The 18598-nt window shown below is 40.3% G+C and overlaps 1 protein-coding gene and 1 pseudogene across 1 annotated transcript in view; both read left to right on the forward strand.

Moving 5' to 3' along the window:
* RHOBTB3 (Rho related BTB domain containing 3) overlaps nt 1-16064 on the forward strand; it is a gene marked incomplete at its 5' end in the record, with an annotated part of 64447 nt that extends 48383 nt beyond the window's left edge. The window contains 4 exons of the mRNA XM_049769095.1: nt 3221-3394; nt 6414-6580; nt 8373-8469; nt 12816-16064. Of these exons, the coding sequence (XP_049625052.1) occupies nt 3221-3394; nt 6414-6580; nt 8373-8469; nt 12816-12931 (554 nt within the window). The remainder of the gene's footprint in view (nt 1-3220; nt 3395-6413; nt 6581-8372; nt 8470-12815) is intronic.
* LOC126001898 (DEP domain-containing protein 7-like) lies at nt 12947-18047 on the forward strand (annotated as a pseudogene).
* Nucleotides 18048-18598: the final 551 nt, after the last annotated feature.

Below are 18598 nucleotides of genomic sequence, written 5' to 3' on the forward strand. Positions count from 1 at the left end.
TGTTTTATATGTTGGCCACACCCAGCATTACTCAGATCTTCCTCCTCACTTTGTGCCAGAACACAAGTGTTTGGTGGACCACCCTGTGACAGATTCAACCCTGGGTTGGCACGTGCAAAACAAGCTCCCAGCCCACTGTACTGTCTCTCTGGCTCAAAGGCCTGAAAATTTTGTTGTAGGTTTTGTAACTGTTATGACTGTATTCAGGGAAAATCTCTGCTAAACTTCCAAGATTAGTGGTGATGTGGTTCAGTGATAGAGGGTGTCCTACCAGTGTGAGGCCCGTGGGTTCAATTCCTGCAAACAAAACAAAACAAAACAAAACACCACCAAAATAAAAACCCAAACCAAACAAACAAAAGCATTTAAAAACAATAAATAGGGCCAGAGTGATAGCATAGCGGTAGGACATCTGCCTTGAATGCTGTCAACCTGAGATAGACCCAGATTTAATTCCCAGCATCCATATAGTCCTCCAAGCTTGCTAGGAGCAATTTCTGAGTACAGAGCCAGGAGTAACCCCTGAGCATTGTCGGGTGTGGCTCCAACCTCCCCCCCAAAAAAAAAACCCACCAATAAATAAAAGAAACTTAATATGGGAACAACAAATGGCAAAGGCATGAGAACTGGAGATTTTATATAGAACTGTGCTTACATGGCAGGGGCAGGAGCAGGACCTCGGGACAATAGTGGAGGCACTCTAGTGATGGTTGGGGTGTTGGAATGGTGTATATATGAAAAATAGAACTAAGAGTTGTAAATCCTGGTGCATCATTGAATATGGTAAAAATTTTATGCCAATAAGTAAGATAAAACCCCTAGATTACTTACCAAATTCTTTCTGCAGCTTTCATTTGTTTCGTGTTTTGAGCCACTCTTGAGTTCTGCATAACTCAGATGACACTTTATCTGATTTGTTGGCTTGCTTCTAAAGTTTCCTTTTCTAGATTTCATGGTGCTCTCTTGGAGGTTTGAAGGCCTTAAGATTACAAGTCAAGTTGTGTTACCTGTTTGGAATCATTGTTAATTGCTGTGTACAAGTCTAACCAACATGCTATAATTGTGGAAACTGGTAAACCCTGCCCCCTTCAGAGGACATTGTCACATTGAGGGCAGGTAGCCCCAGGCAGGAAGGCGGGAAGGGCACTGCCTAAAAGGAGCAGGGCTTGGGAGTGGGGGGCCCAACTGGAATGTAGGCCTTGCTCCTTTGCTCCAGCTTCTACCTGGGAAGTGAGTGAAAAATGGGGGGGCCGGTGAGGTGGTGCTAAAGGTAAGGAAGGATCTCGGTTCGATCCCCTGGTATTCCATTTGGTCCCCCCAAGCCAAGGGCAATTTCTGAGCACTTAGCCAGGAGTAACCCCTGAGCATCAAACGGGTGTGGCCCAAAAAAATCGAAAAAAAGAAAAATGGGCACCATCAGGGTTTACATGTGGCCAGAGAAAGCCCTGTACTTACTATTACTGCACTGAGCCAGAAGATGTTTTATTGACCTTAAAGCTGGGAAAGAATCAGGTCATGGAGAGCAAAGAATGACAGCAGGGAAGGCTCCTGGTCAGAGTATGACATTTTGGAAGTGGACAGTTTTGTCACTCACACAGGCTCTCAGTCTTCTGCCAATTAGATGTCTGACAACTCTATAGCTGGAGGCCCTTTGTCTTTCTCATCTTTGCATTCTCAGCACCAGGCGGGATGATTGGCATCCCCACCTGATAATCCCCTCTACACCCCCTGCAGGCTGGCTGGAGATTTGAGCTTCCTGTGGTGCCAGAGCTGTGCCACACAACTCCATTTGGCGCTGCAGGAACAGTGGCCTGGAGCTAGCAAGCTGTCTGCAGTCCTTTCAGCTGTGGGCCTCCGTGAGGGCTCTGGGCCAAGACCTTGAACATGTAAATGTTCTTTCCGGAAACAGCTTCCTGGGGCAGGGGCGCTGTTGGGAAGAGTAGAGGGCAAGGTCAGCACCTTGCAGATTTTTCTGGGCAAGATTCTTTCTTCATTCCTTAGGAACTGTTTACTCCTGTTTCCTTTTTCTGATCAGGGTGAGCATGATCCAACTGTACTGTGTGTTTGGCCAAGAAAAAGGGGTTTCTGGGAGCATACCATAACAGTCATAGTGGGTGGTGGGATTTGAAGCCAATTATGAAGGATTGATGTTTTGTTTTAAAATCAGGCAGTGAAACATTTTGTTTCAACGTTTCTGTCTTTAGAATAGCAAGAAGAAACAAATCATTGTCTGACTTTCGATCCAGTTTCAGCATCATAGTTTACAATAAAAACAGCATTTAATTTTTTTTGGGGGGCCACACCTGGTGATGCTCAGGGGTTACTCCTGGCTATGTGCTCAGAAATCGCTCCTGGGTTGGGGGGCCATATGGGAAGCCAGGGATTGAACCAAGGTTTGTCCTGCGTCTACCATGTGCAAGGCAAACGCACTACCACTCCAGCCCCAGCATTTAATTTTTTAATTAACAATTTTTTTATGGGCCAGAGCAATAGCACAGTGGTAGGGCATTTGCCTTGCACACAGCAGACCCAGGAAAAACCTGAATTCGATTTCCAGCATCCCACATGGCCCCTTGAGCCTGCCAGGAGTGATTTCTGAGTGCAGAGCCAGGAGTAACTAATTTCTGAGCACTGTCGGGTGTGGCACAAAAACAAAAAATAAAGAAATTTTTCATTATAATACTGATTTACCGAGTTCATCATACAGCTATTTAGGCATTAAATGTTCCAACACCAATCCCACCACAACCTTCCCTCTACGAGTGTCCCCAGTCTCCCATACACCACGCAGCCTGTCCCCCTTTACAGGCATAAACACATTTATTGGTTGTTACAACACCAAAGGAAATGGAATTATCAAAACTTAGAATCAATAAAAGTTAATATGTGATCCCCATTATATCTCACAATGGTGTTACTGAAGTCAGTGAGAATTTTTTGGTAGTTGGTGATTGGTTGGTGCTAGTTGACTTAGCCTTCTGTGTTACTGTTTTTGCTCATTGAGCTTGGTGAGCTTCCATGTAACCTTCCCATCAGATTTCAGCATCACTTTTTAAATTGTCCCTTTCAGTGAAACCTGTAACCAGTCTGAAGTACTGCTGGTTTTCTTCTAAGCCTGGCTTCTTGCCACAACTGTGCCCTTTTCCTTCCCACACTCTCAGGAAGGAATGTGTGATACTGCTTATGTTACCGAGCTTTGGTTCCCACTTGAATTTTACAGGTTCAACAGTGCCGGCCCACAGGGCCATCCTGGTGGCCCGTTGTGAAGTGATGGCAGCCATGTTTAATGGGAATTACATGGAGTCCAAGAGTGTGCTGATTCCAGTTTATGGTGTTTCCAAAGAGACCTTCTTGTCCTTCTTGGAGTACCTCTACACAGATTCCTGTTGCCCAGGTGAGTGGTGTACATGCCAGCTCTTGGCTTCCCTTTTTACTGCCCATCCTACTCAGTGGCCTCTCACATTTAGCTGCCTCAAGGTTCTGGTAATTGGCATCATGGGTATGACGGTGTTGAGATCTTGAGGAACTGTTAGTACAAGGGGGCAAGCAGTGACTGGCAGTCCCTGCAGATATCTGGATGGAGTGGTCACTCAGATTTAGCAACCTGAATTGTAGAGCCCTGGGACAGAACCCCCCTTATCCCCAAAGGATGAGAACCTTGGGATTCACTGTCCTGGATCTTGGTTCTTACTGAAGGTTCTCAGTATTTTAATACCTATTTTGGAGGGTTTTGTGTGGACTTTCCAAGCAGTGGTGAGGAGCAGGAGGAATACTCACAGCACTAGGCCCCTGTCCCTTGGGTTAGACCTTGTGATTTCAGCCCAAAGCTATGGGGCCCCTCAAGGCTATTCCTGGCAGTGTCAGGCTCAGGATACCCAAGATGGCCCAAGATAAGGATATTTTTAAGTAATTTTTTTTGGCTTATCATACCTTTAATAATGGTTTCTCTTGGCATTATTTCAAGATGTTGGATGTTTGGGATTCTGTTTTTGTTTTTGTTTTGGAGACACATCTGGTGGTGATCAGGGCTTATTTCTAGTTCTGTACTCAGGGATTCTTTTCTGGCAGGCACAGAGAAGCATAATGCAGTGCTTAGTATTGAGCATGGGCCTGCCACATGCAAGGCAACTGTCCTGCTACTCGCTGTAGACATCTTCTAACTTGGGCTAAAGTCAGAAGCCGATGATGTTCAGTTGTTTCAGATGTTCTCTTTGCAGTTCAGAATGCCTGGCGTACTGTGGAATTGTGTTTCCTTCTCATACATGAAGCACTCCCTGTCTTTGGGACTCCCTGTCTTTGAACTGGAACCAGCTGCCTTTGGCAGCCAAATGTTGGAACAGATCCCGTGGGTTACTCTGGCTGGAGGCACCTGCAAAAATTGGAAAACCTTGCTTGGGGCATTTACTCCCTTTGATTTGTCCTCATTCTTTGGCCACTAGGTGGCTCCCATCTCAAACACAGTTAGAATAAGCTCCTGGTGGCCTAGGGCAGATAGTAGTCTGCACCAGTGAATGCAGAACTTGGTCAGGAACCCCAGAAGATAGGATGGGAAATCACCTTTTAGACCATCTTTTCAGACTTACCACTTTTAGTTTTGGATTCAGAACATTTTCCATGTCTGTTGTTGGAATGTTATTAAAACATCTGTCATTAAAATAACTGTTAAAACATCTATCTTGGGGGGTCACAGCAGTGGCGCAAGGGATAAGGCGTCTGCCTTGCCCGCGCTAGCCTAGGACGGATCACGGTTCAATCCCCCAGTATCCCATATGGTCCCCCAAGCCAGGAGCGATTTCTGAGTACATAGCCAGGAGTAACCCCTGAGCATCACCAGGTGTGGCCCAAAACACCAAAAAACCCGAGAATAACAACAACAAAACATCCATCTTGGGGCTGGAGCGGTGGTACAAGCGGTAGGGCATTCGCCTTGCACGTGCTAACCTAGGATGGACCTCTCAGTTCAATCCCCCAGCGTGCCATATGGTCCCCCAAGCCAAGAGCAATTTCTTTTTTATTTTGTTTTTGGTTTTGGCCACACCTGGTGACGCTTAGGGGTTACTCCTGACTATGCACTCAGAAATGTCTCCTGGCGTAGAGGACCATATGGGATGCTGAGGGATCAAACTGCAGTTCGTTCTAGGTTAGCACTTGCAAGGCAAATGACCTACTGCTTGCGCCACCAAAGCCAGGAGTGATTTCTGAGCACATAGCCAGGAGTAACCCCTGAGCATCACTGTGTATAGCCCAAAAAGCAAAAATAAAATAAAATAAGATAAAATAAAATAAAAAAATCCATCTTGTTTTAAACAGGTTATATATGTTCTCTCTAGTGAAAGATCATAGAACTCATTCTTTAAAAATCCTTTTAATTCATTCTAAGACTGTTTTGTGACTCAAACTATAATAAATAAAATTATCAAATTAAATAAAAATCAAGTAAAATAAAATAATCAAATAAAAGTTTGCCAAGGATTTGAATACACAGTTTGTATGTAGCCACAGAGTGTGTGGAGTTGGAATAGATGTCTGAACCTTACTAGTAATATTGTAAATGACTATACCTAAGTTAAACATAAGTTGTTTTTCAAGGCTGTGATGGAGCCAGTTAGGTTTTCATATCAATGTTAAGAAGTGTCTTCTTTTTGCTTGGTAAAAATGAAAGCATTTGGTTCTTATCAGGAAAAGAGCTGTTAATTTTGTTATTTTAGTAGTGGCAAATGTGTGTGCTAAATTAAATATTTTCACTACATTTGAATTTTGCTCAGTCATTCTCTCACAAGAGTAATGGAACTTCTAATTTTATATTTTATCTTGCCAATTAGAGAAATGTTCAGAAAAGCTATGTGGTGAGAAATTGGTCCAAAATGAATAATTAGAAAATTAGGGATGTGGAGCGCATCCTGCATAATTCCAAGCACCAAAAATAAACCAGCCAAAAAATTAAATAACAATTTTTGGTTGCTCTTTGTTGCTTTATTTGCAGTGAGAAAGTCATAGAAAGAAACTATTCATGGTACCCAAGTGATAGTACAGTGGGTAGTTGGACCAGAGTGATATCACAGTTGTAGGGGTATTTATTTGCCTTGCATTCAGCTGATCCAGGATGGGCCTGATTCGATCCCCTTATGGTCCCTTGAGCCTGCCAGGAGCAATTTCTGAATATAGAGACAGGAACAACCCCTGAGCATTGCTGGATTTGCCCCCCCCACACACACACACACAGAGGAAAAAGAAAAAGAAAGAAAAAAACTCTCCAAAACAATGAGCAGATTCAGCATGTGATGACCCAAATGGGTTATTCTCACGTTGGAGTATGACAGAGATACCAGCTTTCAGTTAGTTTTTGTTGCTTTGCTTTAGCTCATAAAAGTAAAGGTTTCATTTCCCATGTGCTCTTTTCCCTTCTTGCACAGCTGGCATCTTCCAGGCCATGTGTCTCTTGATCTGTGCCGAGATGTACCAAGTGTCCAGGCTGCAGCACATCTGTGAGCTCTTCATCATCACACAACTGCAGAGCATGCCTAGCCGGGAGCTGGCAGCCATGAACCTCGACATCGTAGACCTGCTCAAGAAAGCCAAGGTGATCTGCTTTATGGATTTAGTTGTTTGTTTGTTTGTTTGTTTTTCAAATCTTCTTTCAGTTGTGTTTTTATTTTGTGGTGCTGGAGCTTGAGCTCAGAGCTTTGCACACACGCATTTATGGCAAAGGTTCAGCTGCCCTCTTGTAAGATTTATAGATAGTATTTTTATTTCTTTCATTGCTTCCCAAGCAATGTGCAAGAGATCACAGGGGATTTCTGCCAGCTGCATTGTCTTCATAGTGCTGTTGGATGGTGTAGCATTTGGTTTCTTTTTTTAATGCCTTTATAATTCTCTTGTTTGAACTTCTTAATGAACCTATTTCTTGGGTCAGCACCTGTTATAAAAGTATTTCTTTTAATGATAGGCATTCCAGCTCCTGCCCAAGATTCTACTATTATAATAAAATACCATTAAATCTTGGTCAAGTGATCCCAGTCTCTCTCTCTCTCTCTGTCTCTCTGTCTCTCTGTCTCTCTCTCTGTCTCTCTCTCTCTCTCTCTCTCTCTCTCTCTCTCTCTCTCTCTCTCTCTCTCTCTCTCTCTCTCTCTCTCTCTCTCTCTCTCATTTTGAGGCTAATCCCAACTGTGCTCAGGTCTTACTATGTTTGGCTTTGTGCTTTGTAATCACTTCTGGCAGTGCTTGAGGGGACCATATAGGATACCAGAAATCGGATCTGAGTCAAGACAGGCCTTATCCCTAAATTTTCTCGTCCTTCCCTTTCTCTCTAGACACAGTCCTCTGCAGGGTCTTTGAACTTCTGGTTAGATCATCAAATAGAGCTGGTTGTATCTGTTAAGATAGCTAGAGGCTTTTGCTCTCTTTCCTTGAGATAATCATAGTCTTTGGTTAAAGCAAGGCAGAAAGAGATTGTTTAAAGATGATGTGATGTCAGATAAAGTATAAAGTTTCTTTTAATTAAAAAATAATTTTGTGTAATTAAAATCAGGATCCTGTGAATTTATAAATTAAAATATTTTCACATTATAACTTTTTAAGGAGCTGTACTTGAGTTTCTTTGTTAAAATTTGAGATAACAGGGCTGTTATCAAAGGAACTCGAGCAGTCATGGCAGGGAGAAGTCTGTCTTTAAATGTGCAGTTTTGAGTTGGAAAGATAGCTCTGAGAATAGGAGCTTCCAGCCTGCCAGCTTACTGTGGTTCAATCCCAGGCACCACACATGGTCCCCTGAACACTGTTGGGGGGAAATCTTGCCTAGAAACATCAGTAAGCAGTCTGACATTGTTCTATTGCTTGTTTAATTATTTTGAGTGTCAGACTATACTTAGGGCTGGAAAGATGTAAGATCTACTATTAGGCACTCAGCCACTGCAACATAGCCTGCTACTTTCTTCTATATTTTCTTTATTGAAAGATGTGATGTTCTATGTTAATAATTATGCTGCCTTTTCCTTTCAGTGTAGAGTATCCTGAAGACTGCTTAGGAGACTTGGGCTAAAAGTGGAAAAGCTTTTCATAAAAAGATGATGGGCTATGGGGAAACATGTTATATATATATATATATATATATATATATATATATATATATATGTGTGTGTGTGGGGTGTGTGTGTGTGTGTGTGTGTGTGTGTGTGTGTGTGTGTGTGTATACATTGGAATATTTTTCAGCCTTGGAAAGGAATTGAGTGCTGTATATGCTACAATGTGAAGGAGCTTTGAGATATTTTGCTAAGTAAAATGATGGCACCCCCAAGCTCACTGACCTTTCTTTTCACCTGTGCACTGTTCTACCATTCAGCCAGTTTTGTCTCACTTTTCCATTTCTCTTGCAGTTCCACCACTCCGATTGCCTTTCAACCTGGCTACTTCATTTCATTGCCACTAACTACCTCATCTTCAGCCAGAAGCCCGAATTTCAAGATCTTTCAGGTAGATTGCACTTAATTTTTCTAAAAAGAAAACTTTATGTCTTGTTCTCATATTCAAGACATTATTTTAGGAATAGAAGTTAGAAAAATAAGGAAAAAGAGAACTGGCTTGATAGTACAGCAGGTAGGGTACTTGTGCCTTACATGCAGCTCACTTGGGTTTGATCCCTGGCTTCACATATGATCTTTTGAGCCCACCAGGATTCATTCCTGAGTAGAGTCAGGACCTGAGCACAACCAGGTGTGGTCCAAAAGCAAAATAAAAAAATAACAAATAAATGAAAAACACTCCTTTGTTTTTTAGTGTGGTCTTTATAAACACCTAAACTATTTTTATAAGCTCTCTTTTTTCCCTCTGAAGTAGATAATGTGGCTTTAGTTACCAATTTTTTTTTATTTTATTTTTGGTTTATAGTCACACTCAGGAGTGCTCAAGGTTTACTTCTGGCTCTGTGCTCAGAAGTTGCTCCTGGCAGGCTCAAGAAACTATATGGGATGCTGTGATTCAAACCACTGTTTGTTCTGAATTGGCTGTGTGCAAGGCAAATGCCCTACTGTTGTGCTATCTCTCTGGGCCCAAGTTACCTTTTGTTGTGATAAAAGCTACTGATTTTAACCACCTAAGTTAGAAAACATTTAAATGGACGGATGAAATTATTTTTGTAAAGGAGTTGTAATTATTTTTTATTTCCAATATATAGCTTTATTAAATGTTCTGCATATCTGAATTAATTTCAATGTCTATTCTGAAGTTCACACTACGACAGTAATAGTTTTTCAACATTTCTTTTATTCAAAAAAGAGTATCATAAAATGTACTGAGCAGAGTTTACTGAATTCATTCTTTTTTTTTATTTTAGTCCTTAAATTCAACTTTTTTTTTAGAATTCAACTTTTTAAAAGTAAATTATGAAGCTTCAAACGAAAAGATAAACTGCTGATATTTTAGATAAAGAAAGAAAGTGAAATTAGGAAGTGAGTATACAAGGTTATCAGCATTGCTTTGTGTTCTCTTGAAGAGTCTCAAGTAAAACAAAAGATCAGTGAGGCCAGAGAGATAGTATATTGAGTAAGATATTTTCCTTGCATGTAGCAGAACTAGGTTAGATCCCTCCTATCCCATATGGTTCCCTGAGCACTACCAGGAGAATATCCTGAGTGAATATGAACCCTGCTGGTTGTGGTCCAAACAAAAATGCAAGCAAAAAACCCAAGAGCTGAAAGTAAAGATTAGATCACCTGGTGAAATCCTTGTACTCTATATAGAAACATTTTGAAGATGCTTGAAGGCCTTCTAAAGGGGTTGATGAGATAGTACAGTGAGTAGAATATGAAGCTGATCCAAGTTTAATTCCTGGCACTCCATATAGTTTCCTGAGCACCACCAGGCATGATATCTGAGTGCAGGACCAAGATTAAGTCCTGAGCATCAATTTCCCCTCCCCACAAAAGTCTTTTAAGATGGATAAAGGATATGGAGAGGAGAAGAGTATAGAGAGCTATGAGGAGGCTAAAGAAGCTAAAATTTACAATTTTATGACCTTTACTCTCACCTATGACCAGAATAGTTTTTTTCTCATATAGGGACCTCACTGGGTGGTGTTGGGGGCCAAGATCTTCTAGGCAATGCTGGGGCCCTGGGGTACAGTGCTCAGGCCCCAATGTATCCTTGAACCATTTGGGGATAGAACTCAGGGCCTCCCACTTGTTAAGCATGTGCTTTTCCTTTGTGTTATCTCCCTGGCCTCATTGTGATTTTTTTTGTCTCATGTATTAGAATTTTATACAATATCTTACTCTAGATAGAAAATTTGCCCTTAAAGATGTGAATAGGAGCCAGAGAGATAGTGTAGCAGGTAGGGCACTTGCCTTGCATACAGCTGACCTGGGTTCGATCTCCGGCATCCCATATAGTTCTCACAGACCACCAGGAGTGATCCCTGAGTGCAGAGTGAGGGGTAAGCCCTGAGCACAACTGATTGTGACCCTAAAACCAAACCAAAACAAACCACAAATGTGAACAGCTTTTGGGGAGACAGATTAAGATATAGGAACCCTGGCTTTGTGGGAGTTTAGAATTGATCCCCAGCACAGCATGAATGAAAAATTAATTCTAAAATGAATATCACACCCACTCCCAAATAAGATATTTTTATTGATAAAACAGAGGCTAAATCTTATTGTTATTTAAAAAAAAAAAAAAAAAGAAGTAGTTCCGGGGCCGGAGAGATAGCACAGCGGCGTTTGCCTTGCAAGCAGCCGATCCAGGACCAAAGGTGGTTGGTTTGAATCCTGGTGTCCCATATGGTCCCCCGTGCCTGCCAAGAGCTATTTCTGAGCAGACAGCCAGGAGTAACCCCTGAGCACTGCTGGGTGTGGCCCAAAAACAAAAAACAAAACAAAAAAAAGAAGTAGTTCCAGCGTGCTACCCTATACTGTTGGAGCACATGATTCCTGCATCTCCTTCTCTAGGTATGACTGTCATACTTCAGCACTTAGATGTACAAGCTCTCTCCATTCTGGAAAAAGCCCGTGTTCTCCCTGAGAACATGTCTTAAACTGCCTCTTTCCTACCTCTCTTTACTTTACTGATAAACTTGTTAACTTTAGCAACAACAACATCAACAACAACAACAAAATGAAGCAGTATTTGTGGAGACTAGAAGTAAAATGGTTATGGCCAGATTCTAAGGAATGGGGAAAAGGGGTGTTGTTTAATAGGTCTAAAGTTTTAGAACTTTATTTTGTTGTTGGTTTTGGCTTTGGTTTTATGGGCCACACCTGGTGATGCTCAGGGGGGATGGGTTTTAGATCAAGGGTAATAAATTTTAGAGGGCTGAGACAATCAGGGGTGCTGGGGATTGAATTTAAGTCAGTTACATGCAAGGCAAGTGACCTGCACATTTTACTATTGCTTCAGCCCTAAAGTTCACTATGTATATTTTATCACAACTAAAAGCAGTATTAAAAGAACAGGAAGTTATTCTTGGATATTAAAAATGTGATTTAAAAAATACAACCCCACTTTCCAAATGAGCAACAACACACACACACCAGCAAAGCACCTAAGCTAAAAAACTGAAAGACAAAGTCAAGAAAATCTCCAAAACTTAGGGCTGGCTCTAGTCTCCACAAATACCACTTCATTTTGTTGTTGTTGTTCAAGTATAACAAGTTTATCAGTGAAGTTAAAGGAGGTAGGAAAGAGGTCGGATAAGAGAAGGTGAACACAGGCTTTTCCAGAATGGAGAGAGCTTGTATATCTAAGTGCTAATTCCCTAAGTATGACAAATAATAATTAAATAAAAGAGAATATTTTTTTAAGTGAAAATTCAATCTAAGAGGTGAAGTGCCTGAGTAATGTTAATAGAGAAATAAGCAAGTGGGAGGCTGGGATTGCTGGGTTTGATCCATGCTGAGTTCAGAAATGATCTAGAGTAAAACACCATACCAAAAAAAAAATGCCAAAAAGTATCTTGGCCCCAATACCAAAAATAAATCATAATAAAAAGAAAAACCAGGAAGGAAATCGCCAAAAATTACACAAGAAGCGGAGTACTGAAGTTATCAATTAAGAAGAGCTGCTAAGCTCTCAAGTTTAGTGAAGTGAGCAGATTATTATGGCTAATAGAAGAACAGAGGCAAGTGGGCCAGAGTGCTAGTATAGCACTAACCTAGGCTTACAACTAACCTGGACTTGATCTCCAGTATTCCATTTGGTTCCCTAAGCATTACCAGGAATGATTCCTGAGTGCAGAGCCAGATGTAATTCCTGAGTGCCACTGGGTGCAGCCTACAAAAAATAAACAAAAAGAGCAAAATACCTTTTATGTAACCCCTTTTCAAGAAGCATTCCCCACACTAGCAAACAAACCAAATGAACTATAGGAATGAAGGATTTGTATGAAAGCATGAAGCAGACCTGGCAAGCATAGTAGGGGTGGGACTCCGAAGAGGTCATTCTGCGGCACTTACCATAGTGATCATTTCTGCAGTGGACAAATTGCCTGAGAACTCTGGCAGCGGAAAGATGATAGAGAGGATCCTAAAGGGCTGGAAGGTTGGGTTAGCTGCTAAGGGAACAAAAGGAAAACACAAATCTTCATAAAAAAGATCAAACCTAAACACTGCTTGGTAAAGCAGTGGATAAAAATATGTATAACTGTAAATCTTATTATAACAAAAATTCTAACACTGTATTCAGCGATTTTGGGAAAATTTAAGGGGAAAGATGGAGGTTCTGAAACAAACTTTGCATCTTTTCTAGTAAGTAGGAAATTTGCAGTCAGTATCCAAATGTAGCTTCATGAAGTCTACCAATTAACACTCCTTTTCTGACACTTTTAGTGGAAGAACGCACTTTTGTTGAGAAGCACAGATGGCCGTCAAATATGTACTTGAAGCAGCTTGCGGAATACAGGAAATATATTCACTCGAGGAAATGTCGCTGCTTAGTAATGTAACTAGAAGTTTTATAAATGTACATTTTTGATAATGATAATGATGATGATGACAGTGTTGATGATGAAGATGAATGGGATGCTTTTGTGTACCAGAAGGATTCTTGTGGGGAAAAAATCCAATATGGTTGTTAAGGGAAAAAAAAATCACTGAACAGCTTAATGTGCTGATCAGTTCTATTTGAAGTAAACCTACTTTTGTGATCTTTAAAGGGAACAAGAGATACCACAGACTAAAACTAAAGCTTTGCCCAAATATATCAAGCTGTTGTACAGCTACTTTTTCCCTTTAAGATGTTCTGTTGCTATAGTGATGTGAATTCCCCTCCCACTTAATAAATGCTTGAAGTTAAAAATAATCATATAGGATTAACACTTATCATGTCTGATCAATTGCTCTATTGAGGTGCATCTAAGACCCCCAGTATGACTATTTCTGTAGTGAGAATTCTAGAGGTGAAAACTGATGGTCTGAAATTTTAGAAATAGAGATGTCCTTGGGGATTTTGAACATGCCATGTTACTTGATTCTTAGCCAGTGACAGTGTTTGAACCATCATGATGAAAAGATTGTTTTTCTTTTGGATAACCCCTCTGAGCCACCTTATTCCTGCCCTGGGATGTGCTCAGTGAGAAACCTAACCAGACCCATGAAACCATGTAGATCCATGTAGTCCACACTGAGAAAGACTCAGTCTTGTTTCAATGCTGGCACATCTGGAAGATCCTTATTTTTTTTGAAATTTTATGAAGGTGCCTGGGATTGAACCCAAGTCTCACGAATACAAGGCACTTTACTGCTGAGCCACATCCCAACCCTTGAAATATGAGGAAGAGTTCCCACTTCCATTTTGGACTGAACCCTTCTCCCAAAGTTATGTGTGTCTCCTCACTGGATATGGTCTGTTCTTCTTGTTTCAATATTGTTGTTTCTGAACACATAAGAAGCTTTGTAATCAAGGAAAGAGAAAGGAGGAGACTGCTGAGGATGAGTCTCTGTGGTGTTTCTACCTTTAGAGGGTCTGTACCATACAGGGCTGCCACTGTCACCTTGACTCAAGTGAGAAATGTGTCATATTGTCTTAGCTCTAAAATATTCACCATCCGGGGGCTGAAGCAGTAGTACAGAGGGTAAGGTACTTGCCATGCACACAGTAGACCTTAGTTCAATCTTTGCCACCCCATCTAATCCTCTGAGCCCTTGAGCACAGAGCCTGGAGAACTCTCCAGGTATGATAGCTCATGGTGGCGAGGGAACCATAAAAGCTGACTATCCTTACTCTGACACAGAGCTACAGGCTCTTTCTTGATCATTCTGTTAAACCAGGATTTTGATGCAATTACAACTGATTGATGTGATTTTCATGTGTATTATAGGAAATGATGCTTTTGAGAGAATCTGCTGTCAAAGGTTTAAGACTTGTTTTAGTGCATTTACTCAAGTTCAGATGTCCATAGTGTGCATCATTTTTAATTTTTCTAGGAGCCTCAAGGATATTTGACTAAAAGTAACAGGAGTCTTGTCTTTCAAGATAGCCCAGTGAGTAAAAGAAAGATTATTAATCAAACTTGTAGAAAATATGGTATTAAGGTAGAAGACAGAATTGTAGTTTCTTTTGTAGCTCACGACAAGATTATCAAAACCTGACAAGCTGCATACACCAGATTACTATTTATTGTTGGTTGTATTTTCTTTTATAATTACAGTGTTACTCATCAAAGGTTTGACTAAACAACTGTGCTATTAAGATGAAATATAATCTTATCTTTGGATGTCAAAAGCAAAACAGGAAATATATCCTGTGTAGATCTTCTGAGAAATTTGATTTTTATTGGTTTCTGTTGAAGAAAATCAGTGTTTTATATTAACATTTTATGGACTATATCAATAGTACAGCAGGTAGGGCATTTGTTTTGCAGACAGCTGATTTAGGTTTGATCCCCTGAACCTCATATGGGCCCCTGAGCACCTCCAGGAGTGATCCCTTAGAGCAAAGCCAGGTATAACTTCCAAGCATAGCTGGGTGTGGCCCCTCAAAAATGTGTTTCATATTTTGATCACTTGAATTAACTACCAGCTTCCAGCAAATCTCATTTGACAAGGATTAGAGTTGTAAAGAATAGTTGTAGATTTCTCGAATGCACTCACATACAAGACTGACAATGATAGCCTTTTGTTCTTCTTAAATCTATTCTTATCCCCACGTGAATCATAGCATTTAAAATTCTAATTCATTAACTTTTAATCTAGGAAGTTGAAAAGTCTCAGTCCTCCAGCGATATAAAATATTTTATTGAAAATGCTGACATTTAAGTAGACCTTAGTCTTTCTCCTGTTACTGTAGTTTAGATTGTCTTGAGTGGATGCTGAGTTTGGAATCTGGTGCTCAGTTGGCGTGGAGTATGTAGGTTTTCTGATGAACAGGTGTCACCACACTCAAAGACACGCATGTTCTAGCTCCTTAGAGACAGAACAATCACCAAATTAGTTTCTAAACCTAGACTCAGTAGCGTTCATTTATGCAATTTAAAATGACACAACATTTAAATACTTACAAACTATCATGGAGAAATGAATGTTCTTTTCGATTGTCTTCTTTAATAGAAAGACTATTTCTAGATGGATGTATGCTTTGTGCTGATTTCTGCTTCAGTATATCTACAGTCATTTTAGTTAGCAAAGGTGATGTATGGTAAAATTAAAGCCTTTTCTTTTCAGGCCAAGTTTTCACCTTATATAATCCCTTGTGTACTTCCAACAACTCGGTTCATGTTCTAGGAGACTAGACTTGTAACATAAAATTTTCAGTAACCCTAACTGAAGCGCACCCTGTTGGAACCTGTATGACGGCTCTGTTCATGCTGAGTAGTAGCAAAATCTAAAACTATGATCAATTTGACCACTAAGTCAGTGAACTTTTTCAAAATGTAATTTTTAAAATGACACTACACCAATATATAGTTCAGTGGACAAAAATGTCCTCAAGGGTACTTTATTTCTTGAAAGCATTTAATTCAACCTTTAATAATTTTGCAAAGAAGGGTATGTATGTATTTTAATATAGCCTGATCTGAATTTATATGTTTTTAGATTTAGTATTTAACTTTTGTAACAAATAAATGTTTTTAAAAATAAGTCTATTGATTGTCCTGTGGTCGTTTTCCCTTGGCTGTTCAAATGCTGCAATTAATATGTCATTGCTGCTTTGTTTTTCTCAAGCACAGTTATGTCTCACAAATTATTTCCATTGTGTGTAATATATTTATAGCATGGCTGATATTAGAGATGACTCATGACATAAAGAAATTTATCCTATCTTTAACATAAGTTCCTGATACCTGTTTTCCCCTGGTTTGGGGGCTACACTCAATAATGCTCAGTGGTTAGTCCTCATGCTGCACTTAGGAATTGCTCCTGGCAGTGCTCAAGGGACCATGTAGCATGCTAGGGATCAAACCTAAGTCAACCACTTGCAAGTCAAGCACTATACCTGCTATACCATTATACCAGCCTCAATTTCTGTTACTTTTTCTATAATCTCTTCTAACAAAAGAAATGCCTTTGCTTAGGATGGTAATACAGGGATATTGCCTTGTATGCAGCTAACTCTGTTTCAATTCCTGCACTTCACCTGAGCACAGAGCCAGGAGTAAGCCCCAAAAGTACTTTTTAATGTAGAGAGATAGAAAAGAAACTTGGGGCCAGAGAGGTGGTGCTAGAGGTAAGGTGTCTGCCTTGCAAGCGCTAGCCAATGAAGGACCGTGGTTCAATCCCCCCCCCCCCGGCATCCCATATGGTCCCCGGAACCTGTTCTAGGCTTGGATGTGGGCTAGGGAGAAGCTACTCTATGTAAAAATTGACTAAGGAATCCAGTACTTAGGGCCAGCAAGATGACTCGAGTAGTCAAGCACAAGCCTTATGCTTATGAGGCCTAGATTTGATCTTTGGAATCCTGTGATTTCTCACAACTGTGGGGATGATGACCCTGGTGCTGTTCTATACCTTTTGACACTACTGGACACACATTGTTTGGTGAGTATTGCTGGAAGTGACACCTATTTTCCAAAAAGGTAATTTATGCAAGAAACCCAATCGTTAACAGAATTGAAATCACACTGTAAAACAAAACTCAGTGCAAAACATTTATATAAAGGTTAAAAAAAGAATCTATAATATACTATAAAGTATTTGAAACAGTTCCAATCATAGTCTTCAGAAAAGATAAAAAAAAAAAAACACCTCCTTTGAAGATAGTAGTAGCAGCCTGTATAGATTCACGATGATACCTCACTAAGAAAGTCAATTAGGCAAAGAAAATAAGTCATATTCACCTTCTAGGTATGCAGATACATTTTGAGTCACCTGATATTAAATTTTAAAGTCAAGTTTAGAGGACCTGTGGGGAAAATCTGAGTTTAAAGCCAGACAAATTTCCTCACATAAACATCTCTACAACCTTGTTTCCACACGTTATTGATGAAGTATGGCAAGAAGAAACAATTGTGCGTTTACTTCAACTTATTGATCTTCTGCTTCTTGACTCCATACTCAAACAGCAATCGACTGTACCCAAAGTTCCTCTGCCTAAGAGGCAGCCTGAGTTGGTCAACAGTAATTATTTGGATCAAGGGATTCTCAAGTCTTACAGTGGCTCTCAGGAAGAGTAGCTCCCTGCAGCAGTTGACTGCTTAAAATACCTTCCAGACCACGTGGTTGTAGATCGAAGCAGAAACTTCCCTGAGCAACCAGATAGAAAAGACCTAGTGAAAGAGTTTCTGTTTGATGCCATTGGCAAATATTATAGCAGCAGGGAACCTCTGTGAAATCACGTATGTGGTGTTCCTAATGGAATCGCAAATCTTTAGTGAATGGAAAGGCTGAAATAGCATTAGTAGCTACTCAGCTCTTTGTAAAATTTCTGGATTTCCAAAATAGAGAAGAATTTAAAAGACTACTGTATTTCATGGCTGTGCAGATCCATCTGAATTTAAATTACAGGAAGAAAGTGATAACCGAATGGTTGTGAAGAGATATTCTCAAAAGCTATGTGGAATATAAAAATTTATCTAAAGGAAAATTTATCTACTGTTATTCTTAATGGATCATCAAAAACAATAACAAACAGTGCTGGTGGGGATGAGGGGAGAAAGGAACTCTTATTCACTGCTGGTGGGAATGCCATCTAGTCCAGCCTTCATGGAAAACAATATGGAGATTCCTCAAAAAACTGAAATTGAGCTTCCATATGATTCAGTTATATCATTCATAGGAACATAAAAACAATACAAATATTGTCTTCTGCACAGTTCTATTGCAGCGCTATTTACAGCCAGACGATGGAAACAACCCAGATGCTCAATAGCAGATGAATGGCTAAAGAAACTGTGATACATATACACAATGAAGTACTATGCAGCTATCAGGAAAACTGAAGTCATGAAATTTTCCTATACATGGATGGACACAGAAACTATTATGCTATATGATATAAGTCAGAGGGAGAGAGATAGATGCAAAATAGTCTCACTCATCTGTGGGATTTAAGAAAATTAAGAGTGGCTGGAGAGATAGCGCAGCAGTAGGGTGTTTGCCTTGCATGTGGCCCGCCTGGGAGGGGTCCTGTTCAATTCCCAGCATCTCTTATTGCCCCCCAGCCTGCCAGGGGCGAT

Source organism: Suncus etruscus, chromosome 2, assembly GCF_024139225.1.
Source record: "Suncus etruscus isolate mSunEtr1 chromosome 2, mSunEtr1.pri.cur, whole genome shotgun sequence".
Classification (NCBI taxonomy): domain Eukaryota; kingdom Metazoa; phylum Chordata; class Mammalia; order Eulipotyphla; family Soricidae; genus Suncus; species Suncus etruscus.